Below are 21,368 nucleotides of genomic sequence, written 5' to 3'. Positions count from 1 at the left end.
ATGAGGAATTCTTAATCTCAGGAAACAAACTGAGGGTTGCTGGAGTGGTGCGGGGATAGGAAAGATGGAGTGGTGGGGGGATAGGAAAGATGGGGTGGCTGGGTGATAAGACACTGGGGAGGGTATGTGGTATGGTGAGCCCTGTGAATTGTGTAAGAGTGATGAATCACAGACCTGTACCTCTAAAACAAATAACACATTATATGTTTAAAAAAGAAAAGAAGATAGTAGGAAGGGAAAAATGAGGGGGGGAATTCGGAGGGGGAGATGAACCATGAGAGACTATGGACTCTGAGAAACAAACTGAGGGTTTTAGAGGGGAGGGGGGTTGGGGGATGGGTTAGCCCGGTGATGGGTATTAAGGAGGGCATGTATTGAATGGAGCACTGGGTGTTATATGCAAACAACGAATCATGGAACACTACATCAAAAACTAATGATGTAATGTATGGTGACTAATATAACATAATAAAATAAAATAAAATAAATGGATGCCTTCCTGAAAACCTATAAACTACCAAGACTGAAATAAGAAGAAACTGACAACCTGAATAGGCCAATAAGCAGTAATGTGATTGAAGCGGTGATCAAAAACCTCCCAAAAACAAGAGTCCAAGGCCTGATGGATTCCCTGGGGAATTCTACCAAACATTCAAATAAGAAATAATACCTACTCTCCTAAAGCTGTTTCAATAAATAGAAACAGAAGGATACCTTCCAGACTCATTCTATGAGGCCAGCATTACCTTAATCCTCAAACCAGGCATAGAGCCCATCAAAAAGGAGAATTTCAGTCCGATATCCCTGATGAATATGGATTCCAAAATTCTCAACAAAATCCTAGCTAATAGGATTCAACAATACATTAAAAGGATCATCCACCACGACTCAGTGCGATTTATGCCCGGGATGCAAGGGTGGTTCAACATTCGCAAATCAATCAATGTGATAGAACACATTAATAAGAGGAGAGAGAAGAACCATATGGTCCTCTCAATTGATGCAGAAAAGGCATCTGACAAAATACAGCATTCTTTCCTGAGTAAAACACTTCAGAATATAGGGATAGAGGGAACATTCCATAACTCCATAAAATCCATCTATGAAAAACTTACAGTTGAATATCATCCTCAATGGGGAAAAGCTGAGAGCCTTTCCCTTAAGATCAGGAACACAACAAGGATGCACGCTCTCACCGCTATTGTTCAACATAGTACTAGAAGTCCTAGCAACAGCAATCAGACAACAAAAAGAAGTAAAAGGTATTCAAATTGGCAAAGAAGTCAAACTCTCTCTCTTTGCAGATGACATAATACTTTATGTAGAAAATCCAAAAGACTCCACCCCCAAATTACTAGAACTCATACAGCAAATTCAGTAATGTGGCAGGATATAAAATCAATGCACAGAAATCAGTTGTTTTCTTATACACTAACAATGCAACTGTAGAAAGAGAAATTAGAGAAACGATTCCATTTACAATAGCACCAAAAACCATAAGATACCTCAGAATAAACCTAACCAAAGAGGTAAAGGATCTATACTCTAGGAACTACAGAACACTCATGAAAAAAACTGAAAAAGACACAAAAAGATAGAAAAACATTCCATGCTCATGGATTGGAAGAATAAACATTATTAACATGTCTATGCTGCCTAAAGTAATCTATACCTTCAACGCCATTCCGATCAAAATTCCAATGACATTTTTCAAAGTCCTAGAACAAACAATCCTAAAATTTGTATGGAATCAGAAAAGACCCCAAATCTCCAATGAAATGTTGAAAAAGAAAAACAAAGCGGGGGGCATCCCGTTGCCCGACTTCAAGCTATATTACAAAGCCGTGATCACCAAGACAGCATGGTACTGGCACAAAAACAGTCATATAGACCAGTGGAACAGAACAGAGAGCCCAGATATGGACCCTCAACTCTATGGTCAAATAATCTTTGACAAAGCAGGAAAAAATAAGCAATGGAAAAAAGACAGTCTCTTCAATAAATGGTGCTGGGAAAATTGGGCAGCTATATACAGAAGAATGAAACTCGACCATTCTCTAACACCATACACAAAGATAAACTCAAAATGAATGAAAGACTTCAATGTGAGACAGGAATCCATGAAAATCCTAGAGGTGAACATAGGCAGTAACCTCTCTGACACTGTTGGTGGGAATGCAAGTTGGTACAGGCACTTTGGAAAACTGTGTTGAGGTTCCTCAATAATTAAAAATAGAGCTACCCTATGACCCAGCAATTGCACTCCTGGATATTTACCCCAAAGACACAGACGTCGTGAAAAGAAGGGCCATATGCACTCCAATGTTCATAGCAGCAATGTCCACAATAGCCAAACTGGAAAGAGCTGAGATGCCCTTCAACAGACGAATGGATAAAGAAGATGTGGTCCATATATACAATGGAATATTACTCAGCCATCAGAAAGGATGTATACCCAACTTTTACATCACCATGGATGGGACTGGAGGAGATTATGCTAAGTGAAATAAGTCAAGCAGAGAAAGTCAGTTAGCATATGGTTTCACTTATTTGTGGAACGTAAGGAATAGCATGAAGGACATTAGGAGAAGGAAGGGAAAAATGAAAGGGGCTGAAATCAGAGGGGGAGACGAACCAAGAAAGACTATGAACTCTGAGAAATAAACTGAGGATTTTAGAGGGGCGGGGGTTGGGGGGATGGGTGAGCCTGGTGATGGGTATTAAGGAGGGCATGTATTGCACGTAGCACTGGGTGTTATAGAAAAACAATGAATCATGGAACACTACATCAAAAACTAATGATGTACTGTATGGTTACTAACATAATAAAATAAAATTAAATTTAAAAAAATATATTTAGGCAAAAAAAAAATTACATATACATAGGGCTATTCACTGTGTTATTATTTTTAATAGCAAAATATTGAACCCAAAAGTCTACCAGTAGGAATCTGCTTCAAAATACTATGCTATTTCTGTACAATGAATAATTATACAGTTATTTAAATTAAAAAAGGATTGAGGAAGATCTCTATGTACTGACATGGAGTGATCTGTAGAAGATATGAGGTGGAATAAAAGGGAGATGAGGAGGAATAAGAGAGGGGACACAGACAGAAGCAAGACTCTTAAATACAGTTCATTATATAGTTATGACTTCCAAATCATGTAAATATTTTATATTTTCAAAAAGAAAATTAGATCAAAAGGCAAAAGATAAACAATTTCTATTTCTGAAAATTAATTAAAATAAGGATACCTAATTGGTTTAATAACCACATATTGAAAAATAATTTACCAAGGCATTTTAGAACATAAACTTTCACTGTGTATCCTCAGAGAGTATATTCTAAGTAAGTTATAATTAAAATGAAAATTTTAAACTGCACACACAAAAAAAGTATTGCTACAATTGTTATAGGGACTGCATTAAATTTACACAACTGCCATGTTAACAATATTGAATCTTCAAGTTCATGAACATGGGCTATAAGTTTTAGTGTACAAGTCTTGTACTTCATTTGTTAAATTTATTAAGTACTTTGTTCTTTTTGGTGATATTATGAATGCAATTATATTCCTAATTATAGTTTTATATGTTTTCTGCTCATATATAGAAAAACAATTGATTTTTTAACATCCTATATCCTACAAATTTTCTATAATTGTTCATTAGTTCTAATAGCTTTCTGTAGATCTTTAGGATTTTCTACCTCATGCCATCTGTGAATAAAGAGAGTTCTGGGGCACCTGCGTGTCAGTTGAACTTCCGATTCTTGATCTCGGCTAGGTGATGGTCTCAGGATCATGGGATTGAGCCCCAAGTCAGGCTCTGCACTCAGCTCGGAGTCTACTTGGGCTTCTCTCCCTCTCTCTCTCTCTCCCCCGCCCCATTCCACCCGGCCCACTCAATCCCACCCCACTCCCCCACATATGCACACATGCTCTCTCTCTCTCAAAAAAAAAGAATTTGCTCCTTTTTTTCCAATTTGGTTGCCTTTTATATCTTTCTTTTGCTTGACTGCACTGGCTAGAACCTCCAGTTCTGAACTCCAGGAAGTTCAACTGACTGAGCCACCCAGGTGCCCCAAAACTGCATGTTGAATTGAAAAGGGCAAATGCCCTCGCCTTGTTCACAGACTTAGGAGAATAACATTCAGTCTTTTACTATTAAATATTTTGTTGGCTGTTGGTTTTCCATAGATGACCTTTGTCCTTTTTATCATGAATGGATGTTGGATCTCGTCGAAAATTTATCTGTATCTACTGAAATGATAATGTGGTTTTGTCCTTTAGTCTTTTAATATAGTATATACTATTAAATGATTCTTAGATGCTGAACTAGTTTTGCATTCCTAGGACAAATCCCAATTGATTATATTGTAGAATATATATATGTTGTTGGAATTTTTTTTTAATATATTTTTGAAAAATTTTGTGTCTATATTTATGAAAGATATTGGTCTATACGTTTCTTGCAATGTTTCTGTCTGGCTTTGTTATCTGTCTATAGTAACTTCATAGGATAAGTTGGGAAGTATTCCTTTCTCCTCTATTTTCTGAAAAGTTTATGAAGGGTTGGTCTTATTTCTTCTTTGAATATCTGATGAAAATTCACCAGGGAAGCTATCTGGATCTGGGCTTTCCTTTGTAAGATTTTAAATGAGTAATTCTATTTATTTATTTATTAAAGATATACTCAGATTTTCTATTTCTTCTTGAGTCAGTTTTGGTCATGATCTTAGTGTCATGAGATGGAGCCCACAATGGAGCCTCCTTAAGATTCTCTCTCCGTCTGCCTGCACCCCCACCCCAAGAAAACCGATGAACATATGGGAAGAGGGAAAAGAAAAAAAGGAGAGAGAGAAACACACCATAAGAGACTCTTAACAATAGAGAGCAAACTGAGGGTTGATGGAGGAATGTGGGGGATGGGCTAGATGGGTAATGTTTATTAAAGAGGGCACTTGTGATGAGCACTGGGTGTTGTAAGTCATAAATCACTGAATTCTACTGCAGAAACCAATAACGCACTGTATGTTAACTAAAATAAAAAAAAAACAAAAAAAGAATTAGAGGTGAAATGACATGGCATCAGGGATCTGCTTTATTTCAGTAACTACAGCACAAAAGAAAAGAGGCTAAAATAGGGTTGATAAGGCTGGAAAGTGCTTAATGCGTGTTTGATCTGGATGTTCAGTTACAGGCTTACCCTTTAGCTTTGCATATGTTTGAAACTTTCACAATAAAAAAATGTTTGAAACTTTCACAATAAGTCTTTTTTTCTCCATCAAGAAAAACAAAATAAAATTGAGTTGTAAGAGTTGACTGCAATTGCTACTCAACTTTTTTTGGAACAGAGAAGATAATTCCCCACAGAAATAAAAAGTATATGGTGTCTCCGGTCCCAGACTAGAATAGAATGACTTACTTTCTGGCAATCTTTTTGAAAGTAGATTGAAATAATTCTTCCATAACATGATGCTGTTCCCGACAAAGAATTTCCGTCATCAACTGCAACAATACAGGACTTTGAGATAATTCCAATGCATCTAGAAACTAGAAAAAAAAAAAATTTTCTTGGATCTTTATTTTTGTTTTGTTCTTACCAGTAATAACAAAATGGAAAATTAAAACCGGGTTTCACAGAGAAGTAACAAATGCTAACATTTTTGCCATTTCTGCAGCTACAGTGAATGCCTGGCATATAATGACGTTTGTTAAATATTTGAGTTTTGATTCTTTTAAGGTTTTGCAGATGTTTTTTCTCTTACAGCAGTCAGGATCTTCTGAAAGATCTGATTCCAGGTACTGACATTACACGATGATGTGACTTTATTGAGGTTTTTGTCTTCACCATTCCAGGTACTCTGGGGGTTTTTTTATTTTGGAGACATGTCTTTTCCACACCATCTTCACTGCATAGCAGCTGTTCTAGGCTGTTCATCTAATGTTCTCTACTCCTCCATTTTCCATCTTGATGTCTGTTTGTTCTACTTTCTAGGAAATAGCCTCAATTTTATCTTCTGTTTTGTGAATTTTTAAAAAATTTTGCTTCTATATATTTAATTTCCAAGAGCACTTATTTGTTCTACTTCACGGACACAATACCTTCTCTCATCTCTGAAACTACTCTTACAGTTTCTTTGATGTTCTCACCTCCCATCTCCCTTTGTTGACTCAGTTCCCTCTGAGTTCCTTTTTCCTGTTGGTTTACATCTTTTAAGGTTGGAAGCTTCCTTCAAATGTTCAGTGACTGTACTTATATTTACATTAGCACATTTACATTAAGAGAAAGTACCAAAGATCTATGTAGAATCTTTGCGGATACTATAACTGTTAGGTAACAGACTGCTTGGGAAACAGGATGCTTAGATGGCACCTACATAATGATGTCACCCCATTAATGACCTGCTGATTACAGGAATGCACCATTCAAGAAAGGTGACTGGCAAGCTAGAGGCAGCATGTACCCTGAGCATTGAGAGTGGCACCACCAAGCTCTTTCCCCAGAAACTACACTCAGCATCTCAGCATCAAGCCACCATAGCTTTGAACTGTTGTCTTTGAGCATCTGTGCTTTATCTCAATTTATTCTGTGCACCTGTTAGCAAGATGTGTCCTTTGGTATCAAAAGGGCCTAAGAGAGGATATTTTTTGGGTCTGGGAATGCTCAAAAAATTTCCATACAAATTAATGGTAATTGCTTATTTGCTTTATGACATTTTGGCTTACAAAAGTTTTCATAGAAATGTACCACTGCTGGATAGCAGGGGAAACCTGTATATAGTTGCTATAAATAACAACAATCTAGTACGGAAAAACAATCTACCACCTTGTTTAAGCCACTGGTATTTTAGAGACCTTCATCTATATATTAAATAATATAGGTGATAATCACTAAATGTTTCTCAAATAACCACTACTTCTTTATTCTATTTCTTAGCTCTTTTTGGCATTAATTTTCAAAATTTATACATTATGCATAGAATATTTCACAATGCTTTTCTGCATAAAAGATTTCAATTTAAAACGGGAGGGAATGAATTCCAAAGGATTTAGATATGCATCTGCCTCCACAGCTACCCAGCTTTCAAAATGAATTGAACTGAATTCTTAAAGTTACAATACCTCTCTGGCTCTGAATATTTCACTTACTTCTTTTCATCAAGAAATGTAACAGAAATACAATGTTTTAACTTCACTTGGTACTACTAAACACTAACCTTTTTCATGCAGTCTACATAATTATTGTACCGCAGAGTTCCCGGGGGAAATTCTTCAGACTTCATGGGGAAATTAGAAATGATAAGCTTTTCAAGGACATGCTTAAGGTCCTCAAGACTGCCTCCAGTAAGACTGGTGAAGAATGGAAGAAGAATTACAGCCTGACCCTGTGGGAGCAATGCAGACATAATGAAATTGCACCAGTCAGGGCTTATGAATCCTATAGAATAAATAAAATTACTGCTTTCTTAAGGCTTTGCAAATAAAGCATTGTGTGGATTCAATGAATGACTTCAGAATACCTTCTATATTACACTGAAAACCAACCTGAACACAATACTGTATCTCAGCTTCTACTCTAGAGGCCAGCGGGCCAACTCAGGGCTATACGTGTAATTAAATAGGACACTGTATGATGATGCTGTGTGATTTCTCCTTCTACAAATACAGACTCTCATAAAGATACACTGGATAAGTTTGGTGTGGAAAGAGCATACTGAACAACCTATGGGAAAATTTATAAATATTTCTCGTAGAGCTAATTCAGAACTTTATAACAAGAGTAAAAGAAACTAGATGGTATTTCTTATCTCCCTTGCGTGGCAAGAAAGTTCCCAGGCTCCCTCATACTGAGGAATGAGAAACTTGATTAACCACAGAACAGAAAATTCCAAAGAAATATCCTTACGGTCTACTAAAAAGACGTCTTTCATTAAGGCCATATTTTATTAGAACATAAAATCTAATTATTATAGGACTTTAAAATTATAATATTAAGTTCTTGACTCTAAAAATTACCAAGATATAGTTATTAATAGAAAAATGACTGAGTAATAGTTTAAATTCTGTCATTCACTAATAGAGCAATTCTCAAAAAAGCCAATTTGAACCACACATATGAAAAGACAAATATTAATTCTTCTAAGTATGGGAAACTCATTGTGATTATATTTATCTTTTAGAGAGACATAAAAAAGTATGCGCAGATCAAATAACATGATGCCAGGGATATCTTTCAAGGGTAGGAGTGGCTGCATAGTTGAAACAGACATGCCCATAGACAGATGGCTATTGAGGCTGAGTGACAGGTACACAAGGGTCACGTAATCTCTGCTTTTGAGTATGTGTGAAATTTTCCATAATAAAAAACAGAAAACATCACAAATATGTAAAAATATAAAATGGGAAAATAATGGAGAATGTAATCTGAAAGAAAAATCTTTTTCATCACTTACCTTTAAATGTAAACCCAACTTTGGATCAGCAAGTAGACTAGCATATGTTGTAAAGACTTCAGGGAACGCACTGTGATTTGTATTAAAAGATACAGATGAATCAATCTAAAGGAGAGGAAATAAAACATGATACATTTCTATATTATGCCTCTAATTTCCTTTAACACAGTTTCTAAGTTTTTTAATTTCAGAAATAATCTAGAAATTTGTTCTTCGGCTTCAACAATATTTTAACAATTCTTGTTCTGAAATATTTTAAATCTATCTGCTAAGACAATGCATGTAAAGACACTAAAAAGGTAAAGTATAGGAAAGGATAATGAATATAAATGATAATAATGGAAAAAGTATAAAATGTAAGGTAATCAGCAAATGTCCAGTGAAAATATTTTTTTACTTATCAAACCAATGAGCTTCTTAAGAAATCTCCATCACATTTTTAAAGATAAAACTTACAGAACCCAAAACAACTTCCTTTTTAAGGTTTCTCAAGTTACCTGCAAAATTTTGGCCAGTAAGGTCAGCACTGCTGTTTTACTTTCAGGAGCAGAATCTTTGGCCCACCAGGAGTCCCACTTCTTCCAGTTGTGCAGAATTGTACTCGCAAGTTTCAGTCCTTGGTGTTTCTGGCTGGCTCGATCCCTGAAGCTCTGATCTAACATACCATTCAGAACGGTGCTTACCTGAAATAAGTGTGTGTGGTACTTGAAGAAAAATCCTCAGTATCAAGACTGATGGATATATAACAAAATCTACTTTCAGTTCAAAGCTATTCTTGGAAAATAAAGATGCTATTTCTGTAATAGCTATTTATTTCATAACTCCTCAAATTTGAGAAGAAAAACTTAACATGTAAATTTTCCCACAAAAGCATAAGGTGGTCTCCTTTATGAAACCATGTTCATCCTATTGCTTATTTTCTTAGTTGGGAGCATTCTCGACAAGAGGAAGAATTAACTCTCCTCTGTTATACAGGCACATGCACAGAAGCATATACACATGCTTGCACACACACACACATTTCCTGTCCCAACACCTTTCCAGTACCTGACATCCTAATTTTGGTTAGATTAATATTCAATATTCTTATCATTATGACAATGCAATCATTTTTACACAACATTCTGATCTCCCTGAAGTATTAACTTGCCTGCTTTCTTTGCTGTTTTCAATGTGCCTATCATTATTTGCCATCAAACTCTCCCCAATTAATGAAATCACCTCAAGACATCTAAACACATCAGGAAGTCTATCAGCTCCATCTCAGTGGCAACATAGCTCCCACTCTGGAATGTCTGTGATCACTGCCCTCTGGGTGTCACTTCAGCACCCTCCAGGAGAATGGTCCCCTTCTCTGTGTTTGAGCCAACTTCCCAGATCCAACATTTTCCACTTTCTTGGCTGACTGATGAGAGTGCACAGGAGATAAGATTCCTTTGAGATCTGGCACATCTGAAACATCTGCATTCAACTCTCACACATGACTGATAGTCTAGCCAGATTCAGAACTCTAGGTTGGAATCTTCTTTGCTGAATTGTGAAAGGAATTTGGCTTACAGTCTTCTAGTGTCCACTCTGCAGTTGCAAAGACAAACGGCATCTGATTTCTCGATCCTTTAAAATGTAATCAGGTTCTCTTGCAGAAACTTTTTAGAATCTTTTCTCATGGTGAAGCCCCTGGGGTTCTGAATTGTCAAGAAATTTGCTCCATGTAAAGCTGCTTTCATACACTGTGCTGGATACTCAATGGCCCTTTCCCATCTGGAAGCTCAAGGCCTTCATTTCTGGGACATTCTCTTGAGGGCCTATCTTCCCCCTGAGGAGGAGGTCCTGGTGCTGGACCTTATCAGTGGATCCCAAGTTTCATCATGTTTTCTCTATTACTTTCTGTTTTGTCTTTTTACTTTATTCTCTGGGAGAGTTTCTAAATTTTATCTTCCAAACCCATTTCATTTTTAATTTCTGATGCCTATGCTTAATTCTCAAATGTTCTTTTTTGTTCAGTGTTCTTTTCAGTAGCAATTCTTATTTCGTCAATAAGCTGTCCTCTTTCATTTCTGTGGTTCTTTTCTCTTTACATTTCCATTTCACTGAATAGTCTCTGTGTCAAATAGCTTTTTACCTGCCTATCCCTTTTAGAATCCATTTCCTCGATGCCTGGTGCTCCCTGGCTGTTGGCACATATTGAGACACTGACTAAAAGTACTGGGCAGTGGCAAGGTCACTGGCAATAAGGATCAGTGAAGGTTGGCTGGGCAATGATGACACTTAATCTTCATTTTCTCTTAGGCTTGTCAAAATACTCTGATATCCTGCCTGAAGGTATTATACCTAACCAACCATATTCTGGGAGCCAAACTGGGGGAAGAGAGCTAAAAGCCTCAAAGTTCAGAATTCAGGGAGGCTTTCACTTAACTTCCTTGTTTCAAAAAGGTATTTCTACACCAAAGATATACAAAGGATCATAAAAGACCATTATGAACAATTATTTTTTTTTTTTTTTTTTTATTTTTTAAAGATTTTTTAATTTATTTTGACAGAGAGAGACACAGCGAGAGAGGGAACACAAGCAGAGGGAGGGGGAGAGGGAGAAGCAGGCTTCCTGCCGAGCAGGGAGCCCGATGCGGGGCTCGATCCCAGGACCCTGGGATCATGACCTGAGCCGAAGGCAGACGCTTAACGACTGAGCCACCCAGGCGCCCCGCATTATGAACAATTATTCACCAACAAATTGGACAACCTAGAAAAAAAGCGATAAATTCCTAGAAATATACAACTTACCAGGATTGAATCTTGAGGAGATAATTTGAACAGACCAATTAATAGTAAGGAGGTTGAATCAGTAATCAAAAACCTCTCAACAAACAAAAGTTCAGGACCAGATAGCTTCACTGTGAATCCTACCAAACATTTAAGTAAGAACTAAGACCAATCCTCAAATTCTTCTAAAAAAACTAGAAGACAAGTCAACACTTCCACACTCATTCCATGAGGCCAGCATTATCCTGATACCAAAACCAGACAAGGAAACTACAAGAAAATTACAGGAAAATATCTCTGATGAACAAAGATGCAAAACTCCTCAACAAAACATCAGCATACCAAATTCAACAATACATTAAAAGGATCATATACCATGATCAAGTGGGGTTTATTTCAGGGATGCCAGGATGGTTCAACATCTGCAAATCAATTAGTGTGATACACCACATTAACAAAATAAAGGACAAAAATCATAGGATCATCTTAATAGATACAGAAAAAACATTTGATAAAATTCAACAACCATTCATGATAAAACTCAACAAATCGGGTACAGAGGGAACATACTTCAACATAGTAAAAGCCATATATGATAAATGTACAGCTGACATCACACTTGATAGTGAAAAATTGAGAGCTTTTTCCCTAGTCAGGAACAAGAAAAGGATGTCCACTCTTACCACTTTTATTCACCATAGTATTGGAAGTCCTAGCCATAGCAATCAGACAAGAAAAAGAAAGAAAGAGCATCAAAAACAGAAGGGAAGAAGTAACACTGTCTCTGTTTGCAGATGGCATATTATATATAGGAAACCCTGAAGACTCCACCAAAAAACTATTAAAATTAATCAATAAATTCAGTAAAGTTGCAGGACACAAAATCAATATACAAAAATCTGTTGCATTTCTATACACTAATAACCAACTATCAGAAAGTGAAATTAAGAAAACAATCCCATTTACAATTGCATCAAATAGAATAAAACACCTAGGAATAAATTAAACCAAGGAGATTAAAAACCTGTATGATGAAAACTAGAAGACACTGATGAAAAAAACTGAAGATGCAAATAACTGGAAGGATATCCTGTACTCATGGAATAGAATAATTAATATTGCCAAAATGTTGGTATTATCCAAAGCAATCTACAGATTCAATATAATCCCTATCAAAATTCCAATGGAATTTTTCATAGAAATAGAACAAGCAATCCTAAAATTTGTACGGAACCACAAAAGACCCTGAATAATCAAAGCAATCCTGAGAAAGAACAACAAAGCTGGAGGCATTATGCTTCCTGATTTCATGCTATGTCAAAGTAATCAAAACAATACAGTATTGGCATAAAAATAGACACATAGATCAATGGAACAGAATGGACAGCCCAGAAATAAACACATGCAAGGAGCCAAGAATATACAATGAAGGACAAAGAAGCCAAGAATATACAATGGAGAAAGGATAGTCTCTTCAATAAATGGTACTGGGAAAACTGGACAGCTACATGCAAAAGAATGAAACTTGAAATCTATTTTACACCATACACAAAAATCAACTCAAAATGTATTAAAGACTTGAACTTAAGACCTGAAGCCATAAAATTCCTTAAGGGATAAGCTCCTTGACATTGGTCTTAGCAATGATTGTTTTTTTGGATTTCACACCAAAAGCAAAGGCTACAATAGTAAAAATAAACAAGTGGAACTACATCAAACTAAAAAGTTTCTGCACAGCAAAAGAAATCACCAACAAAATGAAAAGGCAAGCTATAAAATGGCAGAAAATATCTGTAAATCTTGTATCTGATAAGGGGTTAATATCCAAAATATATGAAGGACTCATACAACTCAACAGCAAAAAAAATCAAACAATCTAATTTAAAAATGGGCAGAGGAACTGAATAGACATTTTTCCAAAGAAGACAGGTAGTCAAAAGGTACATGAAAAGGCGCTCAACATCACTAATCATCAGGAATATGCAAATCAAAACCATAGTGAGATATCATCTCATACCTGTAAGAACAACTAGCATCAAAAAGACAAAAGTGTTGGTGAGGATGTGAAGAAAAGGGCACTCTTGTGCACTGCTAGTGGGAGTGCAAACTGGTGCAGCCACTATGGAATACAGTGTGGCAGTCCTTCCAAAAATTAAAAACAGAAGTACCATACGGTCCGGCAATTCCACTTCTGGGTATTTATCTGAAGAAAAGGAGATCACTATCTAAAAAATATATCTGCATCCCCATGTTCACTGCAACATTATGTACAATAGCCAAAGACATGGAAACAAACTAAGTGTCCATCAACAGATGAATAAAGAAGATGTGGTATATACATATACAATGAAATTTTTTCAGCCATTATAAAGAAGAAAATTCTGCCAATTGTCACAACATAGATTTGACCCTGACAACATTATGCTAAGTGAAATGGATCCTACAGAGAAAGTTAAATACTGTGTATCATTTATACATGGAATCTAAAAAATCAAACTCATAGGGAACAGACTGGTGCTTGCTAGAGGCAGGGGATGTGAAGTTGGGCAAAATGAATGAAAGTGGTCAAAGGTACAACTTCCAGTTATAAGATAATTAAGTTCTGGAGATGTAATGTACAGCATGGTGACTAAAGTTAACAATCTGTATCACATATCCGAAAAATGCTCATGTGCTTAAAAGTTCTCATTGCATGGAAAAAATTTTATCAATATAAGGTGATGAACATTAACTAAACTTATCACAGTAATCATTCTGTATGATTATCAAATTTGATTAAATCAAATCAGCATGTTGTACACCTAAAACTTTTACAAAATGTTATATATCAATTATATCTCCATAAATTTGGAAAAAAGAAAAAGAATATTCATTCATGTGAATGGTTATAAAATAAACAAAATCAGTAGTTTTCTGATATACCACAGCCTTGAAAAGAAAATAAAAAGGTGGGGAGCCTGGGTGGCTCAGTCAGTTAAGAGTCTGACTCTTGATTTCAGCTCAGGTCATGATCTCAGGTTCATGAGACTGAGCCCTGTGTCAGGCTCCATGCTCAGCCAGGGAGTCTGCTTCTCTCTCTCTCTCTCTCTCTCTCTCCCCCACCCCCTTTGGCCCTCCCCCACTCATTTTCTCTCTCTCTCTCTTTCAAATAAATAAATCTTTCAAAAAAAAAAATATAAAGGGAAAATGTTCCATTTACATTTACAACTGAATAGCATCCAATATCTAGAAATGTTCTTAAGAAATGTGCAGTAACTAGATGAATAAAATGATAGCATTCTACATAATAGTATGACAAAAAAAATTTGAGAATATGAGTAAAGGTTTGAATAAATGGAAAGACGTACCTTAGAAAAAGTAGGCTTATGTTTTAAAAAGGTCAATTTGGTTTAAATTTACTCAATATTCGGTATATTATCACTTAAAATCCCTACCATGTTGTGGAAAAGGTGATAACCCAAAAAAACGATTCTAAATTTCACTTTCAAGAATATGCAAATGTGCTCTTTGCATTATTTATATTTGTTAAAAAAAGAACCTATGAAAGTAACAGAAGAAAAGATGGGCAGATTTTAGATAGATAATACTGGGGTGAAGAAGGCCTTTCTAAGTATGACACGGAAGATAGGAATGATAGAAAAGAAGATTTATAAATTTAACTATAATAAATACTTCTGTATAGAATAAACACTCTAAGTGAGATTGAAAGACAAATGGCCAATAGGAAAAAGTACTTTCTGCATACATGACAGAGGTCTACTATCCTTAATATACAAAAATCTCTTAAAAATTAGTAAGAAGTTTCACCCCAAAAGAAAAATGGGCAAAATACAAAAATACAGCACACACCAGAAACATTTTGGTTGTTCAAAAATACTAGTGGGAGACTAAGGTCAGAAGAGTGGGAGAAGTGACATTAAACTTGAGAGATCAAAGTACAAAACAAGAGTTCTCACTTATGGAATAATAAAATGTTTTTTATATAGTGTGACGTATTTCAAACTCTACGTCATTGCTCAAAGAAATACTGGTGTTTATATACAGAACATGACTCTTATCTTTATAGGTCTTTCAATTAAAAACAAAAAAATTTAAAGAAAAGGTATCCTACACTCAACTCTGCCTAGAGTGCCCCAGTGCAGAGATACTTATCCCTTCCAGAGATCTGGCTGCCCCCAGTGTCCTCAAATGCAGAAGGATCAGTTCCTTGAGGACAAGGCAAGGCCAGGTGACCTGGCAGGGGACAGCTAACATTCACACAGTCCTCCTCTTTTCAGCCTCTCCTTCACATCCTGCTGCTGGTACTCTGGAGGCCTGGGACTCCATCACCAGACCCCAAAAAGTCTGGGTTCTGCAGCACAAATCAGCTGCCCATCCCCCACCACTATGTTACACTGCAGTTTTCTTGGACTCTAAAGTCTGTTATAACTTGTCTTTTTGCTTTCTAGCTTCCAAAATGCTGTCACTCTTGTCTTTCCTCCTTTAATGTGTCTTTTAACATTGTGCTTTAAAAACAAAAACAAAACAAAAAAGACCCATTTCTGTCACTTTAGAGGGAACCGAAGAGAAAGTAGAGGTAAATATGTATGGTTTTTATCCATTACCTTCACCAGAAGTCTGAACAGCTTCAGAGATCATAATGTTCTATTTCCTGGGTGTCACGGGTCTACTAAAAGTTCATTTCTAACTTTAAATACAAATACCTAGTACAACCTGCCACAAAATACTCCCCTATGACAGACAACAAGCACTGCTTGGAATAAAAGCTTAACTCAGTAGGAAATTATGCATTCTCCCTTAAAATGGTCATTCCCAATAGTTCCCAGCTCCTGACCATCTACAGACTGGGTTAAATTTCAAAATTTTACAAGTTTAGCAAACCAAAGTCAACTATGTATTAAATACTGAGATCCAAGGTTCAACGTGAGGGGGCAAAGTGGGCTACAGCAGGAGCACACAGGAAATAATGACTCTCTGTACCAACCTGTGAAAGGACCATGATTACAGAAAGCACCGGAGTGCACAAAACCAGCTGGCAGCTGGTGCAAAAACAAAGGCAGGCTCAGGCCTCATGACAGGCTTATGAGATCCAAAACCACTTCTTCACAAAAGTTTATACTACATAGCTGTGCCTTGTAATATTCGGCCTAGAGATTCTGAGGGAGTGAGAGATTAAAAAAAATAATCACTGTTTCAATGTCCACTTAACATTATTAAATGTTCATTAAAGCTGGGTTTTCTTTCCTTTGATTTTGTTTTCAAACATTGGCAAGAGCTTTAAACCTTTCGGGAAGAGAAACTGTTTTGTTTAGACATTTTTCAAGAATATGGCAATCTTTTTATAGGCATTATATAAGAAAACATACTTCACTTAAGTAAAAATTTCACAAGAACTCACAAGTGTAAGTAGTGTATGACGTGGGGGGCAAATCTCTGGCTAACACCACAAGGGTCTCTGGCCCAATGAGTGGAGTCTGATGGTAATTCTTGCTACAAGTAAAAAAAAAGTAAAAATAAAAAAAAATTCATTACCATTTTGGGATTATCCACAGATGATTTCATGAGCTCCAATACAGCAAGATCTAGATTTTTCAATAATTCAGTGTTGATTGTCTCTGAGAACAAGCTATAAAAATACTCTCCGTGAGAGAAGCTGACCATGTTTCTCTGGGACACTCCTGGGGCTGGCTTAGACAACACTGCTGTGTCCAGGAGAAGATTCACAAGGTGCTCACACTGAAAAAGCAAGGAAAGGTACAATGACAGGAGTATGTATTTTACCCATTAGAGAAAGATTCCTGGGAAGCTGCTACCTTTGGAAGTGGAAAATCACACAGTAAGGTCTAAAGAGAACCTGGTATTTGAAGGCCTGGGTTCAAGTTTGAATTGTATACATTTAAACAAGCTTGCATTTTCTAGGTTTCGTTTTGGGAAAGAAATCTTCCTTGACTCATGTTTCTCCCAAATTTCCAGAAAATCTTGTTGTTGTTGCTCTTGAGGGGAGAGGCTAGTAAGGGCATTTTTAGACCATTTAAACATGTGATTTGTTTATATTAAGTGAACAAATGGGCAAAGAAGAGCTTTCTGCTACAGGAAAGGGAAGACAGGTAGAAGGAATGAACACAAAGGACTGGCTAGCAGATCTCAGCTACAGCCTAGACTGTGTGAGACCAGCCCTGAACAGTTTGAAAATCCATGAAGATATCTTTCTGTGGTGCCTCTGGAATTATCCTCCAGGGGTGCTCCCAAATCAGCCATCTGAAAATCACAAAGGACAGGGGAAGAGGAAGCCACTGTGTCAACACAGTTCAGCTTTATATTCACAAAATGTTCTCTGCCTTATAAAGTCTTTCTGGAAACAAAGTGCAATAGACAAAACCCCAATTTAAGAAGAATATTGTCCTATTTCTTTTATTAAAAAAAACCTTTTAGAAAGGAAGTCAGATCATATAAATCTATTAAAGTACTTGCTTAGCTAAGAACTTACTAAATTCCAGCTAAATTCTTGTTTTTAGAAACACACTGTAAGTGAACTATATATTTACATCATTAGGATAGCATAGCATGTAGCTGCTGTTCCTACCAGTCCTCCAAAAGCAAAGGCCAACTCCAGAAGTCCACTGGCTAATCGCTTACAACTGGGGTCTAGTGAAGGAAAATACTCTCGTTCATCTCCAGGTGCAATGCTTTTATAAACCAGGGAAAGAAGTTTTGTGCCAACAGAATGATGCTGATCTGCAGACTAAAATAAAGTCAACACTGAAACATCCAGTAATAAGATATTTTATAGAAACACACAATTTCACACCTTTCATGAATTAAAAAAAATCCGTGTTCATTAACACTGACTGCATTCTAATCGTCAGGAAAATCTTCACTCAACTTTGCTTTCTATGCTATATTTTTTCATTTATACTGCCTACCCACAAAGGCACGATAGCAGTTCGTCCCTAAAGTTCTTCAAAAGGCTGTTGGAAATATAAATGTCCTTCATTTTATTTTATATTTATAAATTTTTATATTTATATTCTAAGTTAACACATGTCTGGCACAAGTAATTCTATAACACCCACTTCAGCACATTCTATACATACAGGATGTTTAAAACATATATATAAATAAATGAACTAATTAGCTTAATAAAGCTAAGAGAAATGTAAAAACAGATTGGCTGTGGTTACCTGAGATGGTAATACAACATGCAAAAAACCAGCTCTGTGAAGTTGTCTACAAGCTGACACGACAGACGCCAGCTTGGCCCTATCCACATAAGCATCAGGGCCATACAGGTCAACAGCACAGAGCTCCTCAATGCTGCCATGTAAGAAAAACAAAAAGAAACGAGAGGAGTATTAATCTCACTAAACTAGCAGGATACACTGAAAAACTATGTGTGTTCTGTTATAAATGTGTTTACTGATTACTTGACACTCAAATTCATTACATGACCCTGGAAAGCAAACATGGGTTAACAATGAACACAGGGCCCATGAGCTAATCCAACCGTGGAAATCAACATGGGGCTAAGCCACATCAGAGGCTTGCTTACCATAAGGTACAGGGAAAGCATGAAAATCAAACAACTGATGAGATCCTTTACTTTAGGAAATGGGGCTATAGCAGAAACATACGCAGCTGCCAGAGTATGTTACAACCTTAAATTCCAACACAACACTGATCCCAAGCATGATCTGAATGCCCACCTCTGTGCTGTTATTTTTTCCTTGAGGTACATCTCAAGGGTGTCTTTGTATGGGGACTTCTTCAGTGCTTTCATCAGGCTTACACAAACATCAGGAAGATGATTCATAACTAGGACATCACCAATATTGAAACCTATGCTCGAGGGCTCACATACGGTTTTCACCAAGAGTTTCATAAGGTTTTTGTTATTACATAAATCCTTCTCAAGGAGCTGTAAAAGATGATTTGGGAAAAACAAAACAAAACAAAACAAAACACATCCATTAGTTAGCACTTAGATTTTCACTAGTGTAAGGTCCATGAAGCCGGGAATTTTTGCCTGGCTAGGGCAGGGGTTGGCAAACTTTCTCTGTAAAGGGTTGGAAAATAAATATTTTAGGCTTTGTGGGCCCTATGGTCTCTGCTGCAGCTGCTGAACTAACTGCCATTATAATGTGAAAGCAGCCACAGACAATACATGGACAAATGGGCTTAGACAAGTTCCAATGAAACCTTCCTTACAATAGCAGGCAGCAGGTGGGATTTGGCCTGTGGACCATAGTTTTATGGCCCCTGGTTTAGAGTAGACACTTAGTATGTATTAAATGGATACATCGCCTGGACTTTGTTTATATAATAAGCCTCACAGACATTTACAAATATTTGTTAATGCATGTTTCCTAAGGCAAACGTTTGATCATAGCATAAAATGCAATATCCAATAAAACATTTAGAAAAACTATTTTGTATTTTATTCACACAATAAGAATCTGATGTACATGCAAAATTTTATTACTTTCAAGAACACATAACTCCTACAGCAATGGAAAGTTCTAAGAAAACCAAAACCACTTTTAATAGGTACTAGAAAATATTTTTCCAGTGCCAAGTACTGACCTCAAACTAAGAGCACCAGGAGTGACCCACCTTCCAGCCTTCTGGGGAGGTGCTGAGCAGCGTTGTGGTAAATTCCATAATCCGGACCACAATCGTGCATTTGCTGTAATTATATCTTTCTCCCTCTTGTGGGCTGGGTCTGTGACCTGTTGCCCCAGTGCCAAAGCACTTTTCTGCTGCCGTAATATCATGCATAGCAATGTTTTCTAAAAAGAAAGCCACCGCTTTCCAAAGTGAAGACTGTGTTTCAGTACCTAAAAAAAATTATACTCAATTATTAACATATGCTTCCTTCTAACTCCACTATGATTAATGTAAATAGGCATGATATACTTTTAGTCAAAATTCAAAAAAGCTTTAAAAAATATGCACACCAATTTCTATCAAATGTTAAAAAAGCTCATATGCTTTGATCCAGCATTGAAATTTTATCCTAATGAAATAATGGCAGAATTATAAAGATGTATTTATATGGATGTTCATTTTAGCTTTGTTTTTAATAATGAAGAAACAGAAACAACTGAAATGTCCTTCAAAGAGGCAACAGAGAAACAAATTCTGGCAGTGGTCTTTTTATGGAAACAATTGCATCAACTCCCAAAGAGACTTTTTCATAAAACTCACATGTCTAAAAACACAAAGGTACTGGTTCTCTGTCCCCCCATCCCTACTTCTTTCATGATTACCCCAGTCTTGTTTATGGAAGAAAGACAAAACAACTTTCTCCTCTCCTTAGTCTTACTGTAGTTTTGTACCAGAGAGTCAAGACCTCCCAAACAAAGGGACAGTCTTAAAAAGCGGTGTACATGTTGAAAGAGTAAAGGTAATGACTGAGTAAGAAATGCTTTTATAGAGGTGCCTGGGTGGCTCAGTCGGTTAAGCGTCTGACTTTGGCTCAGGTCATGATCCCAGAGTCCTGGGATCGAGCCCCATATCAGGCTGCCTGCTTAGCAAGCAGTCTGCTCCTCCCTCTCCCTCTGCTCCTCCTCCCGCTCATGCTCTCTCTCTCAAATAAATAAATAAAAATCTAAAAGAAAAAAAAAAAGAAATGCTTTTGTAAGTCTGAGGGTTTCTAATTCTTTGTTTCCATAAAATTTAAGTTCATCAAATTGCCAACTTGACAGAGCATTAAAAATAATTTTGATGACAGATCACTATGTATTCAAAGAAATGAGAGAAAAATATTAAGAATTTCATTTTCAAACACCAAATATCCTTGAATCCAACAGACCAGGGGCTGTATGACACATTCCAATTACAGATATGCTAAATGTGGAAAAAAATGAGCATTTTAGCAAGTTCATTTAGCACCATTCAAATATGGCACTTGTTTATGTGAACAAGTTATTTTTTAGTAAAATCTATACAAAACAAAAATAGAATTCTAACCATATAATTTTACTTTTTATATGTAATAATTATTCAAGAAAATTTTTACTATGCTTATATCGTTATAGTGGTAATAAACATAAAGTGCCCTAATAACAAATGCAATGATAATGCAACACAGAAGAAACCTATAACATGTAGACCATTTTGTTGCAAAGACAAAGAGTTATGAGTAAA

The 21,368-nt window shown here is 36.4% G+C and overlaps 1 protein-coding gene and 1 pseudogene across 7 annotated transcripts in view; one reads left to right on the top strand and one right to left on the bottom strand.

The window, feature by feature from the left end:
- PRKDC (protein kinase, DNA-activated, catalytic subunit) overlaps positions 1-21,368 on the bottom strand; it is a 247,069-nt gene that overhangs the window by 147,992 nt on the left and 77,709 nt on the right. For 6 of the 7 annotated variants that reach the window (XM_036094045.2, XM_078072404.1, XM_078072407.1 and 3 more), the window contains 9 exons: positions 19,833-20,056; positions 18,926-19,137; positions 18,404-18,536; positions 17,806-17,964; positions 16,755-16,958; positions 8,960-9,145; positions 8,463-8,567; positions 7,227-7,394; positions 5,432-5,559 (listed from right to left, as the gene is read on the bottom strand). In XM_036094045.2, coding sequence (XP_035949938.2) covers positions 5,432-5,559; positions 7,227-7,394; positions 8,463-8,567; positions 8,960-9,145; positions 16,755-16,958; positions 17,806-17,964; positions 18,404-18,536; positions 18,926-19,137; positions 19,833-20,056 — 1,519 coding nt within the window. The remainder of the gene's footprint in view (positions 1-5,431; positions 5,560-7,226; positions 7,395-8,462; positions 8,568-8,959; positions 9,146-16,754; positions 16,959-17,805; positions 17,965-18,403; positions 18,537-18,925; positions 19,138-19,832; positions 20,057-21,368) is intronic. The other variant, XM_078072405.1, reaches the window with a different exon arrangement.
- Positions 16,580-16,720, top strand: LOC118536847 (small nucleolar RNA SNORA62/SNORA6 family; annotated as a pseudogene).

Source organism: Halichoerus grypus, chromosome 5, assembly GCF_964656455.1.
Source record: "Halichoerus grypus chromosome 5, mHalGry1.hap1.1, whole genome shotgun sequence".
In the NCBI taxonomy this organism is placed as follows: Eukaryota; Metazoa; Chordata; class Mammalia; order Carnivora; family Phocidae; genus Halichoerus; species Halichoerus grypus.
The sequence above is the reverse complement of the archived record's forward strand: the minus strand, read 5'-3'. Positions and strand labels throughout refer to the sequence as shown.